Source organism: Pteropus medius, unplaced genomic scaffold (genome assembly GCF_902729225.1).
Source record: "Pteropus medius unplaced genomic scaffold, Ma_sr-lr_union100, whole genome shotgun sequence".
Classification (NCBI taxonomy): domain Eukaryota; kingdom Metazoa; phylum Chordata; class Mammalia; order Chiroptera; family Pteropodidae; genus Pteropus; species Pteropus medius.
The window spans coordinates 5112744-5132416 of NW_024354886.1; the positions used below are offsets into that span (position 1 = coordinate 5112744).

The 19673-nt window shown below is 39.4% G+C and overlaps 1 protein-coding gene across 3 annotated transcripts in view; it reads left to right on the top strand.

Annotated features, from left to right (window-relative positions):
* ILRUN (inflammation and lipid regulator with UBA-like and NBR1-like domains) overlaps positions 1–19673 on the top strand; it is an 84349-nt gene that overhangs the window by 56987 nt on the left and 7689 nt on the right. The window contains exons 4-5 of one of the 3 annotated variants that reach the window (XM_039856213.1): positions 8502–8830; positions 19051–19302. The exons of 1 other annotated variant lie outside the window; for it this stretch is intronic. In XM_039856213.1, coding sequence (XP_039712147.1) covers positions 8502–8830; positions 19051–19059 — 338 coding nt within the window. In that variant the 3' untranslated portion in view covers positions 19060–19302. Of the gene's footprint in view, positions 1–8501; positions 8831–19050; positions 19303–19673 lie in introns of those variants that run through there. One more of the 3 variants, XM_039856212.1, reaches the window with a different exon arrangement.

Here is a 19673-nt window from a genome sequence, read left to right on the forward strand (position 1 = left end):
AAATGGTACAGTCACAATGGAAGACAGTTTGGCAGTTTCTTTAAAAACTAAAATAACTCTTAACCATGTTTATAGTAGTTTTATTCATAATTGCCAAAACTTGGAAGCACCCAAGGCATCCATCAGTAGGTGAATGGATTAACAAACTCTGCTACATCCAGACAATGGAGTACTATCTAGCACTTATAAGAAATGAGCTTTCAGTCCAGGAAAATACATGGAAGAACCTTAAATGTTCATTACTAAGTGAAAGAAGCTAGTCTGAAAATGCTACATAGTGTATGATTCCAACTATATGACATTCTGGAAAGTGTAAAATGTGGAGATAGTAAAAAGATCAGTGGTTGCTAGGGACTAGGGGAGGGAGGAATGAATAGGAGGAGCATGGAGAATTTTTAAGGTAGTGAAACTATTTTGTATGATATGTGTCATACATTTATCAAAATCCTTAAAAAGTACAACACCAAGAGTGAATCCTAATGTAAACTATGGACTTTGGGTGATAATAATGTGTCTGTAGGTTAATCAGTTGTAACAAATATGTCACTTTGGTGTGGGATGATGATAGTGGAGGTTGTGCATATGTGGAGGCAAAGGGTATATGTATCTTTTCAGTTTGCCGTGAACCTATAACTGCTCTAAATGTAATCTTAATAATAAAATATTAAAAATGCTTCTCCAATAAGAAAAATAATAAACATTAGGAAATAATAATTTTCTAGCTTAAATGGTTTAGGAGGGCTTTCCCAAATATGCAACATTTTAACTAAATAGACTCAGATTGGTGACAGGGAGAAGGTTCTACATTTTTAGAGTGCAAATAAATAAGCATAAACTCTGGTTGAGCGTGACTAGTGCAGTTTGGTATGAATTGAGGGTTCTGTGTGTGAGAGTGGGAGATAGATGGGAAGTGATAATACTCTGAGGGATAATTACACTCACAGGTCATCTGGAAGAGAGATGAGTAGCAGACTGTCATGTATCATGGCCCAGACAAAAAGGCCCAAGAGGACATCTATATGCTCTACACCTCAGATGCGAGTGGGTGGTGAGGCTGACTCTAGTAGGATCGAGGAGCCCAGATGGCCATGAGTGAGCCCTAAGGACCTCTGTGTATGGATGTTGCTAGACCTACTTTAGTCTAAGGATGAATAATCATTCATTTTCCCAAAACTCTGTGCGCAGATTCAAGCCAGGAAAATATTTTGGCCTGGTAAGGGCATGCAGTGGAAATGAAGAGGAATGGGTGCTTGGAGAAATTATGTAAGACCAAAGAAATGAAGAAAAAGGGAAAAATGAGGGTAGGACTGGGGTGAGGGGAGGAGAATGAAGAAACATTAAGTTCTGCTTTACCCCTGCCTTTGACTCTGACTTGTCAGTGAATGTGATGTCTGTAATGTAGTTCCCCTTTGAGAGAATATTTAGGAGAGGAGGGTTACTGTTTTCTTTGTTTTGCTAGTTCTTGTATTTGTCCAGCATTGGTCCAGCTAGGATGATGATGTTGACAGGGAGCAGTTCCCTGAAGCCTGAAACAAAGCCCATACTTTTAGGAGGAGGGGAGAGGGAGAGCAGAGTTAATGTACTTTGCATGATCAGGAATCTCTAGGTTGAAAACGTTTTCACCAAGGCTAAGTAATTACCATCAGTAATACTGTTTTACATTTTTTTGTCCATAATTATGTCAAAGTTAGGGCTTGAGTTTCTAAAAAAAGACAAATGAGGATTTTGTTTTGTTATACTTTTAAGTATTCAGAACATACACAGTAATAACTGTAGGAAGGTGTCAAGAGTCCTAAGTTAAAACCTCACCTAAGAAGCATGCATACTAAGAGCAATGGTCTTTTTTTTTTAATGAAGATATGAAGATATTTAAGGTTGAATTAAGTAAATCATTTGCTAGTCTAAAATTTGACTTTCTGGTTGTTAAATGGAATATTTACTTAAAAGTATTTCTTCTGCTCGAATATTATATTTTTAAATACCCTTTGATGAAAATACTACAGATAACAAGAAGCACCAGTGAGTCCCAATCAGACTGATTGAGAAATTGAGCAGTAGTGAAAAAATAAGAATACCAGCCATTTTCTACCTATTTGCGTATAAAATGGACAGTAATTAAATGTTAAGCCATTTTATCCAATGCCATATTTAAGTGCTTTTCAATGTTAATGCCAAAATGATTGTTAAAATGTCAGTTTTAATCTGTGTATTTTATGCCAGTTGCATGCGTTTGGCTCTTCATGTGTTGTAGCTATAGTTTTGATTTCTTGGATTATTCTTAAACATAATTGTACTTTGACATTTAAATTAGTAATTTAAGTCGCTTAAATGTACTTTCATTCTATGTTAATTTTCTGCAATTGTGTTGTCACCCACTCATTAAGTTATTAAGAAGTTTAAATTATTAAGATGTTAATATTTCCATCTTTTCTGCCAAGAATACTATTATCTATTTCTTGATGGATGGAACTCTCGCCAGGGTTGGGGATGGAGTGCTGCTTGGTGTTACACAGATAAGCACTAGATCAGGATTAAAAAGATCTGACTTCTGGTTTTGATTCTGCCACATAATATATTACTGATTAACCTTGAGCAACTAAAAGTTACCAGGCCTCAGGTTTGTTTGTTTTTAATTGTGGTGAAATACACCTAACAAAATTTACCATCTTAGCCATTTTGAAGTATACAGTTCAGTGGCATTAAGTGCATTCACACTGTTTTGCAACATCTATTTCTAGAACTCTTTTCATCTTGCAAAACTGAAACTCTATACCTGTTAAAAAATAACTCCTCATTTCCCTCTCCCTCCAGCTCTTGACAACCACCATTCTACTTCTGTCTCTATGTATTTGACAACTCCAGGTACCTCATATAAGTGTTATCATTCAGTATTTGTCCTTTTGTGACTGACTTATTTCACTTAGCATATATGTCTTGAAGGTTCATCCAGTTGTAGCATGCGTCAGAATTTCCTTCCTTTGTAAGGCTGAATTATTCCATTGTGTGTGTGTGTGTGTGTGTGTGTGTGTGTGAGAGAGAGAGAGAGAGAGAGAGAGAGACAGAGACAGAGACAGAGACAGAGAGACAGAGAGACTTTTTAAATCCATTCATCCATCAGTATACTTGGATTGTTTCTAACTTTTGGTATTACAAATAATGCTGCTGTGAATGGATATACAGATATCTGTTCAAGACCGTGCTTTTTGGCATACATCTAGAAGTGGAATAGCTAGACAATATGACAGTGTATTTTTAATTTTTTGAGGAACTGCATTACTGTTTTCCATAGTTGTACCATTTTACCCTCTCACCAATAGTGCAGAAGAGTTCTAATTTCTTCATATCCCACCAAGACTTATTTTCTGGTTTTTGATAGTAGACATCCTAATGAGTGTGAGGTGGTATCTCATTATGATTTTGATTTGCATTTTCCCTAATGATGAGTGATGTTGAGCATTTTTTCATGTGCTTGTTGACCATGCATTTTGTTTATTCAAATCTTCTGCCCATTATTTTAGTCAATTTATTTGTTTTATTTTGTAAGTGTTCTTTATTCTTATTGTTAGCCCCTTATCAGATATATCATTTACAGATATTTTCTCTATTCCGTGGTTTGCCTTTTCACTCTATTGATCATGTCCTTTGATGTACAAAAATTTTAATTTTAAAATAGTTCAATTTATCTTTATTCTTTGGTTACCTATGCTTTTGGTGTCATATCCAAGAAATTATTTCCAAATCCAATGTGACGAAGCTTTCCTTCTGTGTTTTCTTTAGATTTTTATAGTTTTAGCTCTTAATATTTAGATCTTTGATCGATCCATTGTTAATTTTTGTATATGGTGTAAGGTAAGGGTCCATCTTCATTGTTTTGCATGTGGATATCCAATTTTCCCAATACCATTTGTTGAAAAAGATTCTCCTTCCCCTTTGAATGGTCTTGGTACTCTTGTCGAAAATCATTTGACCATGAATAAAATTTTTTTTTTTCTGAGATCTCCATTCCATGGTCTGTATGTCTGTCTCTCTGCCAGTGCCACACTATTTTGATTACTGTAGTTTTATAATGAGTTTTGAAATCATTGAAAGTGCGAAACCTCCAACTTTGTTCTTTTTCAAAATTATTTGGCTTTTAGTGATGCTAAGATTAAACCAAGGGTTCAAATGATGACAGCCTGATCTCTCCATTGCAATAAGAGAGAGGAGGGAAGAGGCTTTCATAAGGTTTGGGTTTCTGCTGAACGATTCTGAAGAGGAGCTCAGGGATGTGGGAATCAATTTTGGATTGGCTGCTGTTGCTGAGGCAGAATTGGAAGGGAGGATTAATTAGAGTTTGGGTGCTGTACTGAGGCAAGGGGCAGTTTAGCAGTTGGGTATCCTCGGTAATAGATGACTGTAACAAAGGAGGGCTGGGGGCATCATAGTAAGCGAGCAGTAGCCATTCAGAGATGATTGGAGATTACAGCCTTTTATAGCTGCTGAAGGACCTTATGAGAAACAATGTTTCCTGTTAACATTGCACCTGCCTTTATCTGTATCTGTCCTCCCAGCCCAGTTAAGGGCAGGGTTATTTTTTTTTTTTCGTTCTGAGTTGATCTTCATCTTTGTCTCACATGTTTTTACTTTTAAGTTCCATAGCACAGATTTTACTGGATTTGGGAAGTGTAGGGATTATTGTTTCTTAAGACTTGAAATAAATAAATAGGCGATTAAATGATTGCTGATTGCTATACAAGACTCCCCCCCCCATTTAGATAAAAGCTCATGATTATTAAATAGGGCATACTTTTAAAAAATTGTGAAGTAGGAAGAGTTTCTTTCTCATTGCAATTTCAACTTTTTTTCTGAGCCCTTCTCTCTCTTGTGGGCACCAGAGACCCTTCACTGTCTCATCTCACCCAATCTGAGGTGACTTAATATGTTCCTTTGAGGGGCATTTACATTTTCAAAGGAAATTTCCTGAGAATAATACTGAAACCAAGGAACAAGTTTCTAATACACTTTTGTGGCAAGACGGGATGGGGAGTGAGAATGAGAAGGGAAGCAGTGTTTGAGTAAAAAGCAGCTCTTCAGTCACTCCGCTGTAAATGGAGCCTAAGCCCCAGAAATCAGGAGTTGTCTTCCGAGGAGCTGATGAACTTGTTGGTACCTGCCTCCACCTTCTTCTCCCTTAGATGCTGAACTAGATGATGTGTTGATAGATGTAATGAAGTATCTGAATGCCTAGGCATGTGTCACTGGAGCAAGGCTACTGTGTTGAGTGAACAATGTGGAAATACAGACTGGAAATTGAGATTAGGCAGATTAGTGCAAGGATAGTTGGAAGTGCCTTCTTCTTATAGTAGTACACACACCATTACCTTGGTAGTTCCAAGAGACAGACACAAAGATGTCCAGGGCTGCTCATAATACTGACCCTCAAGGTGAGTTGGAGGATTTATAGAATTAAGCCCTACCTCTTGGAAGGAAAAGTACCTATCTATATTATTTGGAATTTTTCTGTAAGGAAATTTATTTTTTCTCCCTCATTTAGTCATTTATTTCTATAACTGTAGATTCATGTATATTTATTTTATATTTTGAGTTATAAGCCAATACTTTATTTATTTTACCACATTGTTCCACCTTTATACTTTATATTAAAAGATTTATCATATGTAAAAGGGTTGAGTTGAATGAAATAATATTTGTAGTACCTTCCAGCTCCAAAGTTCTGGCTCAGGAGCTTTTAAAAATTAATCTTAACGCAAGACATTCTAAAATCATTTTCTCCATTTTCTCCATTCACTTACTAATTCCAAGCCTTGGCACTTGGTTTTACTTTCTCAATTACTTTTCTAGGACACCCTCTTGGCTCATTTATTTGATACTGGTGCCAAAGAACATACGTCTGTAGTTAAAAAGCTACTATGGCCTGGGAAATAGAACTGACGTAACTATAGCTTTAGTCCTCTAGATAGGCTTCCCAAGTTGCTGTTGAGAGAAACAAGTGAGTCTGAAACGCTATAGTAAGAGCTGGGAGTTTTTGATCATCATAGATTGGCTTCTAACTTGAAGTATGATCTTGGGCCCATCACTTCTATCTAGGAAGTGAAGCAGTTCCATTACAAGACCCCTAAGATTCCTTACATCTGTGATTTTATCATTAGAGATAGTAAACTAGCTATCTAGCAGTTCTTTCTCAGTAATCAAGACATTCTGGCAAGAATTGGAAATAACCACTGTAAAACAAGCTTACTGGACACATCTTTACTATCCTTTTTATTTACTTGATTAAACACAGCCACAATGCATGAGATGAACATATTCTGAAATGTGATATGTAGAGATAGTACCTAGATTTGTACCATGTAGAAGGCATATTTTGTTTTTCATAATCCATCATGATAATAACTTTGGAGGATCGGAATAAATGTTATCGATATTTATAAAATCAGTGGCTTCTTAAATGACATTTCTTTTACAGCCACTATGTAGGATCTGTGAACAGTATAGAAAAGTAGCCAAGGCAAATAGAGTGTGGTGGCTTAAGTATGATAAGGCCCAGTGAGTTACATTAAAGAAGCTTTAGTTCTCAAAGCCGTGGAAGAAATGTCTTTTGTCTCACATACTGATAACAGCATTCGGAAGACTGTCCTTTCTCCTAAGCATTTTGTTTCATGAACTAAAAGGACAAAATATATTACCTGTAGCAGAGTATGCTAAATATATCATGTACTTACAAAAGGATTTTGGAAAACACATAGGTAGAAGACAACATATACGAATTAATGTACTATAAAACAGGGCGTATTCATTTGGGAAAAATAAACAGTAGAGTGAAGAAATGTTGCTTTGGTTAGAAGGCTAAGATAGAGGAGCATGGAATGAATCTCCCTGAGGCTGCCTGCCATTGAATTGTTCTTTAAGGCCCACATCATATTGGTTTATGAGATTTACTTAGAGCATTGAATGAGAGTCCTCTGACCCACCATACCTGGCTCTGTCTTAGACTGCCAAGTGAAGTGGCACACTGCATATCCTGGTTTACAGTGTTAAATCAACAGGTTGAACTTTTATGGTATCTAGTTTACATGAGGATTTATATTTACTTTAATGATAAATGTGTTTGGAATGGATGCCCTTTCCTGTCAGTCGTGTTAGTAGTTAGCTAATGGCTTTAGCTTCTATTTAGGAGGTGAACTGTTGCTGATTCTAGAAGTGAACAGCAGATGTCACTGCATCTCCACCTACTAGGGTTCTAGCCCAAAGCTGTTTGGATGCAACCTAGTTCTTAATACAGCTCCCAAACCACTAACCTCAAACTGAGTATTTATGGCTATCCGGCACCCTAAGATCTCCTTCCTCAGATACAGAACCCAAATTGATAATTAAGAATAATCGCAGCCCAAAAGGGTTTTCCTCAATTTCCTTCACTATCCTCCTTACGTATGTGTTATCTGTGTTTCCATGTAACTAACTGATGAAGTTTATTTGCCTTTTTCTATCAACCTTACAGCAGTTATTTAGGAGCCTGGACAATTTTTTATATTTGTCTTCAGCAGGTTTTATACTTAAAAGCTTCTTGGCCTTTTCTGTAGCTTGCTTTTTGAAAACCTTCCAGCAGGAAAGTAGATGCCACTGTTCTCTGAATTGAGGTGCTGAACATCAAAGGAAACTGCTACTTTTTCTATTCTTCACTTTGAACCCTTAGCTTTGGCAGTTAAGGAAATAAAAAACCGAATTATGGCCAAAAGTTCTGTGGTGCATCTTTTGAAACAAATCTCTTACGTTTTCAGTGTAAATAGTAGCGTTTCCTTATCTGACAGAAAGGCAAAGTTGATGTTAAACTGGATTATTTTAGAAAGTCTGAGACATACTAAATTTTTTATATCTCTTCATTATATAGGTCGTGGAAATAGCCAGGGTGATATCTGTCCTAATATGTCAGGGTTAGTGCCAGTTTATACCTGTGTCCTGGTGTTTATTAATAGCTCCTTCTTTTACTCTCAGTTGACCTAGTTTAGATGATATATGGTCACTCTAAACTGCCCAAAGTGGGGGCGGGGGGAGTAGCAATTTTAGTAATTATAAGCAGTTTCCGCCTCAATAATCATGCCTGCCCTGAGTTTTCCGAGTTAAAACACATGTGAAATAAAACAAAAACCACAAAGAGCTTGTAATTCTGGGAAAATAGCTTTTAGGTTTCTATCTATTGATCATTTTTCTCTGGAGTAATGATTTCCGGATATGGCTGTGCACCAGAATCAACTAGTAACTTTTCACAAATAGTTTCATGGGTCTTAGCACAGACCTCTACTGAATTTGTACCAGAGTTTGAACTTGTCATTACCAAAACTGTAATGCAAATGTACAGGACTACTCTATCAGCAAGCTTCTAAACTAGCCTATAGAAGAACCTTTCTTTCTAGGGTTTAGGTGGCAGTTGGGGTTCTTGGTGGTGGCTGCTTTGGGCCTTGAGGGTATGCCTGGCATTGACATGAGTCACCTTTTTGTTTCAGATGTCATCTGGGTGATTCTCAGTGTGGAGGTGGGTGGACTTTTAGGAGTAACGCAGCAGCTGTCGTCTTTTGAAACGGAGTTCAACACACAGCCACATCGCAAGGTAGAAGGAAACTTCAACCCGTTTGCCTCTCCCCAAAAGAACCGACAATCAGATGAAAACAACTTAAAAGACCCTGGGGGTTCCGAGTTCGACTCGATCAGCAAAAACACATGGGCTCCTGCTCCTGACCAAACCGAGCAAGATGAGAATAGACTCTCACAGAACTCTGTAAATCTGTCCCCCAGCAGTCACGCAAACAACTTATCAGTAGTGACTTACAGTAAGGTAGGTGCCCTTGGAGAAGAGGAGAAGGGGTAGGTGGTGGGCCTTGGGATCTGTGATACCCCTTCATGGCAAACCTAGAATCCTAGAATGTTCTTTAAGACTGCTTAGCTCTCCTGACGACAGCAACAACACAAAACCTACCCCTTCTCCCCTCCCCCCTCCCCATCTTCATGTCCTGTGGATATTACTTCATCCACATTTATAATTTACTACTGTCTCTCTGCTCTGGTTTTGGTGTTGAAAGAACAAAGTTCTTTACCTTTAGCATTTTAAAAAAAGAAAGTCAAAATATCACCAGCCATGCTTCCATTATAAACGTATACCATGCTTAGAGTAACAGCAGCATACCTTTGGAATTGGTTCCCGCTTTATTATTTATTCATTCATTCATTCATTCATTCATTCATATTTCGGGTGGGGTGGTGTTGTTTTTTTTCTCTCTCTCTGAGGGAAAAGACGAGGTGAACTATTTATCCTAAATATTGTTATTGGGCTTTCACTTTATTTACCTTGTTTGTATGTCATCTTGTTGATGTCTTTTCTGTCTATATGGCCTGTCTACCTCCTCATCTACAACCCATAGTGGCCCAAGTGATATTTTGACTTTTCACATGTGGGGAATGAGAGAATTGTTTGATTTTAAAAATTCTATTTTTCTGAGACACTTTACTAGGTGTTTGATTTCTTGATATGTTTTTCTTTATGCTAACTGATTAAACAGTGTCTTCCACACACTGCTGAGGTGATGATGGTTCCTGGGTTTTGGTTTTGGTTGGTTGAATAAAGCCCTGATGCTGAGAGCTCACTGCTTTAGGTGGTTCATGTGGTAGGGGCCTGTGGGCTTTTCTGTGTATTCTTTTCTGATTAAATAATGCTGCTTGTTAAGCCCAGCATCTCTTCTATATATAATCATATAACTGCTAAGTCTGTCCTGGTTTCGGGTTGGGATTCACCCTCAAATTTTAAAAAATAAATTCCATGTTTATTTGAGGGACAAGTTGCTCTGTTGTAAGATGGTATTTTTCTGACCAGTGCTTTGTATATGGTCTAGATCAAGAGGCAAATTAAGAAAAGAAATCTGGTGATGTGAATCCTTTTTCTCCACATGGTCTAGTAAGAGGTATTTCGTTCACTAGTAGTGCAGCAAAAGATTGATTTTTTTTGGTTGATTAGATAGTTGTTATAAAGCAGTGGTCCCCAACCTTTTTGGCACCAGGACCAGTGCTCCTACGAGAATCTTAATGCCTGATGATCGGAGGTGGAGCTGAGGTGGTGATGCTAGGTGATGCTAGCACCGGGGAGCCTGCTGCCCATCTCCTGCTGTACGACCCAGTTCCTAGCAGGCCATGAACCGGTACTGGTCTGTGGCTTGGGGGTTGGAGACCCCCATTATAAAGGATTCAGTGGAGTCATGTTAGTTCCACAGGATATAAGAGAAGTAATTTGGCAAGGCACTACATTGTCTTTATTTGAGGAAAGATTTCACATCTTAATATTTAATCAAAGATTTTCCTCTAAACTATTGTTCCAGATTTTTCTTTCTTAAATTTAACCCTTCAGAGTATGACTGTTCTGGTGGTACAGGCTCTAGAATGCCTTGTTAGAACAGGAACTTGAGGCAGTTGAGTTTAATAGGAAGATGAGAGTTGAAGGAGGCAAAACCAGTTACTGCAATGCTTTCTATCGTGGCAGCCCCTTTACCCAACTGTGAACTGCCTGGCTCAGCCATTACTGTATTCTTAGGAGAGGGCTGGCATTCTGGTCAGGGCACTATACTCATCTTCCTGAGTTGTGAACCTGTTAGTTGTTTTTTGCTCCTTTGGGGTTTTAGGGACTGATGTCTCTTAAACAACTGGTCCTGGGTGGGTTTGGGGGCATGCACTGTCAGAATGGATTACTTACCAGGCTTAATTGAGGACTCAACATATTGCTTTTTTGGAAGGGCTGGGCTATGGTGAGGCTATTGAGATATTTTTTGAAGTTGATGAACTCATGGTTGGTTGGTTGGTTTGTTTTCATGAACTCTATAGGATCATTTAGAAGTAGCACTTACAAGAGCCACAGAGAAAGATTATCATCGGAGTTGATATCCGAGGAGTTTATTGTCTATAACACATTGAAAATGTGGCACTTAGATCCCAAAGAGAAATTGGAGCCTCCCTTTTTTTTTTTTTTTTTTTACTTTAAGCATAATCTTAATTCAGAAAGCACTTATGTGAGCATCCAGCAAATTTGCTAAAAAGCATTTCTGGCTAAATGGGAGTCAGCTCCCCCTCTTAGGGCTCCTTAGGAATGGGGTAGGGTATAAACAGTCATTGGTAAGTATTTATTAACATTTGTGCACTGTTTAGCACAGGGTACATTGTTCAGTAGGAGACTTGAAAAATAAAAGAAGTTACCCCTGCCACCTTGCAGCTTTTATAGTACAGTAGAGATGAACCTGGAGACAATTCAGTCAAGATGAAGTATGAATTTGGTCAGTAGAGAACAACACAGTCAAAATGTACAATTTGTGTATATGGCTAGGGGTTAGAGTTAGAGAAGACAGAGATAGAGTTGATGAGTTTTTCAAAGAACGGACAGATTTGGAAAGACAGGAAAGACAATGGTATGGAGAACAGTTTTAGTGCTGAGGGCAGAATGAGTAAGGGACATGTGATCAGGTGATGCGGGTGACAATGAGAGGTAGGTTCAACTGGTTTGCACTGTGTTCCTTTGAGGAGCAGTAAATGAAATAAAGGCTTTGGAAAGAATTGGAACTATACTTAAATGGATATCTTAAAGCAGGGATACTTCTAAACATTTGTGTTTGATTTGAGAATATAGATTTATTTATTTTTAAAGATGGGCCTACTTGAGGTTCTGAAAGTGATGAGATTGGGTATATACCAGAATTCTTTTTTAACTGTTCCTATGTGCCAGGTGTGCTGCCAAGTACTTTACATGTATCATCTCATTTTTTGATAAGAAAACAAAAGCTCCTAGGTGCTAAGTAACTAGCCCATTAGTGAGAGGTAGAGCTGGGATTCAAATCCAGGTGCCTCATTTACTAAAATGTATTTCTTAGTAGGTGATCCTGGAGTTTTCCAGGATCCTCCTATTGAGCTGGAGGCTGTGTTGAGTGAAAGCATTAACTGATTTGAGACCAGTATCATCAAGGCATGAAAGAAGCAGAGTTGAAAGATAAGATAAGCAGCTCAGTGTAAACTGAGGATTGCCATTGGCAGCTTCTTTTTGAAGAATTTCCCTGTTTGTTGAGTCTTAAGAATGACTTTTCTTTATGGTTGATGAAAATAAAATCTTTTTATAACTCTCAGGGTCCACAGGCCACGTGGTGTTTATAATAAACCCTTTATTAATGAATGAGTAGAAAGAATGAAAGAGACCCCTGGGGCTCTAGAATTGGAGCAGTGTTTTCAGTTCACCCCAGGTGCCATCTTTATTGGATGGGTAGGAAGAGTACCTGAGGCCTTGGTATCAGGGATCACTGAGTTGGAAATAGATTTGATTTACTCTAAAGAAATTCCCTGTCTTCTGTTAACCTGGGAAAGAATAAGATGCTTTTGGGAGCCCATGACCACAATTTTAGTAGGCAGATATAGTTTTCTGATGCTTCCATAATTACAGTTCAACTTGCTAAAGTTGGTAGGATGAAATGAAAAGATTGCTTCATGCACCTGCTCTATGAGGGCTGGGTGGATATGTCAACATAATTGTACATCTGTCAGTGCCAGGAACTGAACACCCCTGGAGCTTTTCCCCAGCTACTCTTGAATAACCATTCGCTTTCTGGCCTCAGAGCTTTGTGCTTGGGGGGAAGCTCTGGGTGGGAATGCCTGCCTTAGTGCCATCTCACAACCCCAAGGGCCTGAGTGTGACCTCTCAGAGGGAGTCAGAAAAATAAGTATATGCTGACCTGCTTCAAAGAGCCATAAATCTGACTCCTTGCTTTTGTTAGAAATTGGCTGGCCTCATTGTCAGCTCAATTGTGGCTGACCTGTACCAGGGGAACAGTCAGATCAAGTACAGCTGGTGAAGGTTAGGCACTGTCTTAATGAACCCTTCTTTAATGTCATTAGCTCAAGAATCTCAGGGGATAATCACAGTAGGATAGGTGCTCACTCTGTTGACTCAAGGCTAGTCTTGCCATGAATTCTAGCTCTCTGACTCATCTCTAGAGGCCAGGATAGATTCTATTTGGACAGTGTGAAACTAGTGAAAAACAATTTATAGAAGTGTTGAAGGAGAAAATTAGTCCTGTTAAAATTAGATACTTCTTTTTCTAACTTGCCAGTAATTTTTTAAAATCTCTAAATGTTTACTCAGAAGGCCTTACAGAGGAATAAGACACCAACCAAATGGTCTTTTCAGGACAGCTGTGAATAAGAATGTGGTTGGCAAAAACCAAGAGGCTGTTCTTCAAGACAGCCAAATGCTTCACTTCCTTTTTCTAACAAGCTAATAGTTTACGCTGGGAGAGCTGAAAAGAATCCCAAGTTCATTTATTTTGTTACTTGGACTATGGCTTTTATTTTGTGTTCGTTCTTACTTTAAAAATGTTTGGAGCTAGTATATGTTATATATTCCTCCTTTAAACTGGATTGCAGTCTGAGCCATTGTTATTACTTCCGACCAGTGCTGGTTCAGAAGGAGAAACTTGTTATTATCTTTGTGGGAAGGTTCATCAAGCTTTTCCAGCGCCTGCCACTACCAGATGTCATCTGCCCTGCCTGCCCATACCCACCTGCTTCTCTTCTCTCCTCCTCTCCTCACTCCCCTCCCCTCCCTTTCTTTCCTTTTCTCTTCCCTCCTCCCTCCTTCCTCATCTCTCCCTCCCTCCATCCCTCCCCCCTCCCTTGTTACTAGAGAGGGGAGGTTTGGAAAAGGGAAATCTTTTGCTGTATGGGCCTGAGGATATAATGGCTTGTGGATCTTACCCAATCACTTTGACATAATAATAGGGGATGAGTTTAGGGTGACTTCCTCTTTTGCCTAGTTCAGAGGACACTGAACTTGACCAGAAGGCAAGTAGTTGGTGTCTTTAGCTGGGCTAATGGTTATGTGAGGCAATTGAAGGAAGTGTAACCTTCCCACCACCCTGAAACTCGCCTCTTTGTTCTTAGACACAGACCCTTTCCATGAAAAATTTAAAGATGGCTGAAAGAGAAGCTGGAAGGAAAACTTGTGTCATTTGATATTTTATCCAACTTGTGTTCTCTTCTAACAAGGAACAGATAGCAAAAGCATACTGTTCCCAGTCAGAGGCCAGTGAAAGTACAATAATCAGAGCTGTAAAACTATCGTTTATTGAAACTTACTATGTGCCAAGCACTGTGCTGAGGACTTGATAAATTTAATTTTTATTGTTAAAGTTATTAATGTACATAATTTAAGGAGCCAAGTACTTCTACAAAGCTTATTACAAAAAATATCAGTCACCTCCCTGCCTCCCCAACCCCCATTATTTTTTCCCTAGAGGCAGCAGGCTCAGTGTTTGACATATATTACTTAATTTAGTCCATACAACAGTACTATGACACAGGTACTGTTATTATCCCTACTTTATAGTTGCCGAGACTTGAGGTACACAGATTTCATGACTTGCCCAAAGTCATGTAGCTAGAAAGTGGTAAAACTGGGGTATGAACAAATGCAGTTGTTTTTAACTCCTCAGGCTGTTCTCAACAGAGTACTCCATTGTTTCCCAATTACAAATAGTGTTCAAGTACACATTTTTATCAACTGAGCTAACAGCTGTGGGCTAGGGAGAACATGATTTCTGTAGTATACTGCTACATTTCAAATGAGCAGCAAGCCAATTACCAAATATTATGTGACTTCTCTACTGAACTCCCTCTTCCCATAAGCTACTATGGAAGCTACAGAAATCAGCCTTTAGCTCTAGCCTCCAGGAAGGGAAAAGATTCCCTAGAACCTCCATAATCACTTGGGTTTAAATTTTTCTTGATGTTGAAATTTCCATTAACTCACTCTTGTGACAGTAATACCTATACCTCTTGAAGTCACAGAACTTGTCTGTATTCCTTGGTTGTTGCCAAAAGATTGTCTTTAGGGTTTTATTTTCCTGGAACAAATTTAAAACATACTAGTTAGAACTAGAACATACTTAGGGGCTTACTCCCTTTAAAGTTGGATCTTGTTTCTGCAATGGCTGTCTGGAGAAGAAGTATTTTAGGTTGTGGGACAGCTGGTACGAGCCCTAAAGTGGAAGTTTACCTGGTTTGTTCAAGAACAGAGTGAGTAAGGGGGGAGGATAATAAAGGAAATGAAATCAGAGGCAAAAGCCAGATCATGGGATGTTTTGTGGGCCCTTGTAAAGCTTTCGACTTTCCCCCTGAGGAACGGAGGGACCATTAAAGGGTTTTGAGCAGAGGGGTAGGCGGTCTGAGTGTTGTAAAAGGATCACTCTGGCTATTGTGTGGAGAATACAAGGCAAGGATAGAAGCAGAGGACCAATAGGGAAGTTAGTACAATTATCCAGAAGAGAGAGTGATTTGGACCAGAGGTGGCAGTGGAGATAGGAGAAGTGGTCTGAGTCTGGATCTGGTTTATAGGTAGAGTTAATAGGATTTGCCTATAGGTTCAAAGAGGAGTGTAAAAGAAAATAAAGGATGACACCAAGGTTTTGGGCCTGAGCAACTAAAAGGATAAAATTGCCATCAGCGGAGAAGGAAAAGGCTGAATAGAAGTGAGGAGTGATCAGGAGTTCCATTTGGGGCATATCGGAGATTCTGTAAACATCCAAATGGAGGTGTCAATATATCTGTTATATATCTCTAAGTTGGATATAGAGTTTAGGAGAGAGGTCTAGGTGGAGATCTAAATTTGGGAGTCATGTTATATGAATAGTATCTAATGCTCTGAGACTAGCTCAATCCACTAAGTGATGAGGGTAGAGCAGTTTCTCAGCCAGCAGACATTTTAGGCTGGATAACATCTTTGTGCGTGGGGGTATCTAATGCATTGTAAGATATTTTGCAACATCTCTGGCCTCTACCCACTAGGTGCCAGTAGTACCTCCCAACCCCTAGTGCAACAGCTGAAAATGTCACCAGACATTGCTGAATGTCCCCTCAGCGGTGGTTGGGAGGATGAGGGGCTGCAGGGGGAGGGGAGAAATCACCCTACCAGCAAACCACTGGTATAGATAGAGAAGAGGTCCAAAGACTGAGTTTAATACTATGTCTAACATGTAAACAAACTACTTCATGTTATCCAGAGCACATTTACTGCATTTATTCTTAATTCACAACACTCTTGTAAGTTCTGTAGTTATACTTTCCATTTGGCAAAATAATCAGGAAGTTGTGACTTGCTCATATTCACACAGCAAATTGAGGGTGGGCCATGGGCAGAAGCAAAGTTTGTTGGCGATTCTCTTAAGGTAGTTTATACACTTAGTGTCAAGTTATAGAGATTTCCTTGTTCATCTTCAGGAGCTACAAAAGACTTTGTGGCCAAGGAAGAAGTAGTGCAGAGCAACTGAGGAACCTGTGTGCTGTATCCCTCTCCCCCAAGTTTGCTGGCAGATTAGCACATTCTGTAGCAGAAGGGACTTGCCGGAAGGCTCTGGTTTAATGATATTAAGATGAATCTCTTTTGAAAACCCAGAAGAGCCAGTAAAGTCCTCCCAGCCTTGCTGGTGTTTGCGTTGGCATGGGTCATGTGTGCATTTAAAAAATAAACAAACACTGTGAGCCTTAGAAAATGTCTTTTGTTGTTTATAACATTACTGTCTGACTCAATAAAAATTATCTCCAGGAACTCTCCCTTTTGTACTTCAACAACTTCAAAGCTGTTCAGCTCTGTTTTATTTCTTTTGAGGCTCTGAGCATTATTTTAGACTGATGTGATGCGGGCAGTCTTATAGGTGAAACGGAGCTCGTGGTCCCACGATTCCTAGAATATTTTATTTTGGTTGTAAGGGTGTATTCTCTTCTCTGTACTCTGAATTTAGCATTTTAATTTCTGCTGAAAGTTCTCAAAGTAGGACTAGTGAATTTACAGGTTCAGGCAGGTAAGTATAATTCAAAAAGTGTGAGAATTTGTCTCCTGGTATAAATGCTCAAGTTTCAAATGATTTGTTCTCAGCTCAGTCTGCTGTCGCTGTATTCTGGCAGGACCAGATGCAAAATGGAAGGTGTTGTTGTACTTCATGGGGAAAATGTGGGCTTCCTTAGAGCTCACCTGAAAGTGAGACCCTTTCCAAAGCTGTAGACATTCATCTGCAAAAGGAGGGTCTTGGGATTTTCACTGTGATTTCTCTACCCAAGAGTCAGTTAAAACTGCTTTACACAGAGATATCTTTTGATATTATTTAGTCAGCTAGTGAGGCCTCCTAGGTGCTCAGGCTGTACTAATTCTTTTCTTCAAAGAATTTACTGTCTGACTGCATAGATGTGACTAGCTCATAAGAATAAGAGCCAGTAAAGATGGAGTATATTGAGTTCCAATTGACTTTTAAGTGCTCGTAGAAGTTTGGAGGAAGGAGAAAGCAATGAGGTTTGGAGTAGCCATAAAAATGATACCATGGTGGGTGATAGATTCAAACTTAATTGGAGGGAAGAGGAAGCACATGCAGGAAGGAAGTCCCAGAGGCAACCACAGGTAGGGTGTGTTCATGGGACACTGGCCAGCCTGACTGTGGTGAGATGTGCTTAAAGAGGGTGGGGTGAATTTTGGAAGGAAGACCTTTGAAAGCCAAGCAAAAGAGAGTTCACTTTTAATGTAAAAGGAAACAGAGTGCCAACATTGCTTTTGACCAGGGGAGTGGCAAGATGAAATCAAATATGTCTGGATGGGACCAAGGATAGATAATTTATTCTCTTCCCTCAATCAGCCAGCCATTTGTGGAGGCTGGGGGGTGGCGGTGAGGGGAGTGATGTGGTGATTTAATTGTAAAAGAGATGGGGGAAGAGGATGACATGTAAGGAAAAGGTAATGGACAGAAGGCTACAGGAGCCTGAATGGAAATTCTGAGAGAAAATGGCACCAGCAGCCTCACCCTGTGCCTCAGCAGGACTCCCACAGTGCAGCACCAGTGGCCACATGGCTAGGAACTTGGATAAATTTCTCTCCTTTTGGGTGGCTTTCCCAGCGAGACTCTTGCCAGCTCTTTCTTCCTTTTTAAGAATCTCCTATACCTTAGAATGTGGCCATGAGAGAGCTCTATCTGCTGGCATCCCACCTGGATTCTAGCACACTTGCTGTTATATGAGGTCTTTGGGGCTAGAATTATAGATAGCAGCCAGCTTTTTCTGAAGTCTATTGAAAAGAGAAGTCAGACTCAGCCACTCTTCTCTTCCTTGTAGAACTTTAAAAAATGTGTTCTCATTCACAATTACATTTGAGTTTTATTCTTCACGGTGATTTTCTTGATTTGTCAGGGGGTAGGTCAAAGCTCTGGGAGTCACTTTTGGCCATGGGGAGCTTTGAATGGATGGGAGGATGAATAATGGAGGGAGGATGGAGGACATCTGGAGGAAGGATGGAAAGATGAGTAGTGGAGGGAGGAAGAATAACGGATGCATAGTGGATTGGGGATGGATGGGTAGAGAGAGAATGGATGGATAGATGAGAAGGTCCTCAGCAGGACTATAGAAGATAGTTAAAAGCAACAGGAAAACTGTGTTACAGAGGTAAGTATAAAATATGGTTTTACAGGACTTTTAAAAAATCAATTCAGCACGTTTATAACTGAATCAAGTTTTTAAGCACACTTGGCACAACTGTGAACTGAGCTGCCCCATGATCAGCTCTCGTACATAAAATTAGGTTTATTTTCTTTTATTCGGCTGGTTCTCACACTCATCCGCAGCCACTGCATAAAATACTTCTTTGAAATTTTGAGAACTGTCACATGAGAGTGGCTTGAATACCAATATTAAAGCATCTGCAGAAGTTCCCATCACGCTGATGTGACACTGCTATACCGCTAACAAGCCTCCTTGGGCTGTTGGCAGCCATCAAGGGAAGGACCTTTATTTTTCTGAGAGAGTCCTCATTGCCCTGCCCGTTACTACAGTACAAACTTTATTTCAAATTAATGAGAGACCAACGAGTTTGATCAAAGCTTGCAGTCTCTGGACCTTGCCAGCCAAGCCAGCCTTGTGAGCAGGGCTTTATCACACCGTGTTTGCAGCATAAGATCAGGATAGAACTTAGTACTAAACCCTGTATTCTTCTGTGTTTGTATTTAGTGTACATAAATGATAACAAGAGCACTAGGCGGGCAAAGCGCTGACCGGACTGGCCCAGGAAGTGAGAAGGAAGAGGAGGGCCCTCGTGGTGTTGTCTGATGCTGCCATCAGTATACATACACTGGGAGAGCATGTTATTTCACAGACAAGCAGCAAACGCTCCTGTCTTTTTGTTAACCTGTGTGAACTTTTTATTTATTTAATTCAAATCACAAATAAAAGCAAAATAAAGACAGGTATGTGAAAGTTTCATGTTGTGGTGCATTCTCTAAGTAACGAGTTTTCACAGAGAAAAAGAGCAACCCAGAAAGCCCTCGTAAGACATCTTTCTTTAGGAATTTTAGCCTTCTTTTTTTTTCCCCTAGAAAATTAAAAACAGAGATGGCTCACTAATGGAAAGTATTTCACAGTTCATTCATTCAGTTTACTGATATTTGAGTCTTACTGGGTGCAAGGCACAAAGACTTGGCATAAACAGATTACACCCTCATAAAAGGGCATCTTGCTCTTCAATAGCACTATACTTCCTACTGCTAAAAATTGATGAATACACTTAAAAAAATCTAGCTGAAACAACTAGTTTTCTGGTTTTTAGTACTTTAGCATACAGTTAGTTTTCTCTC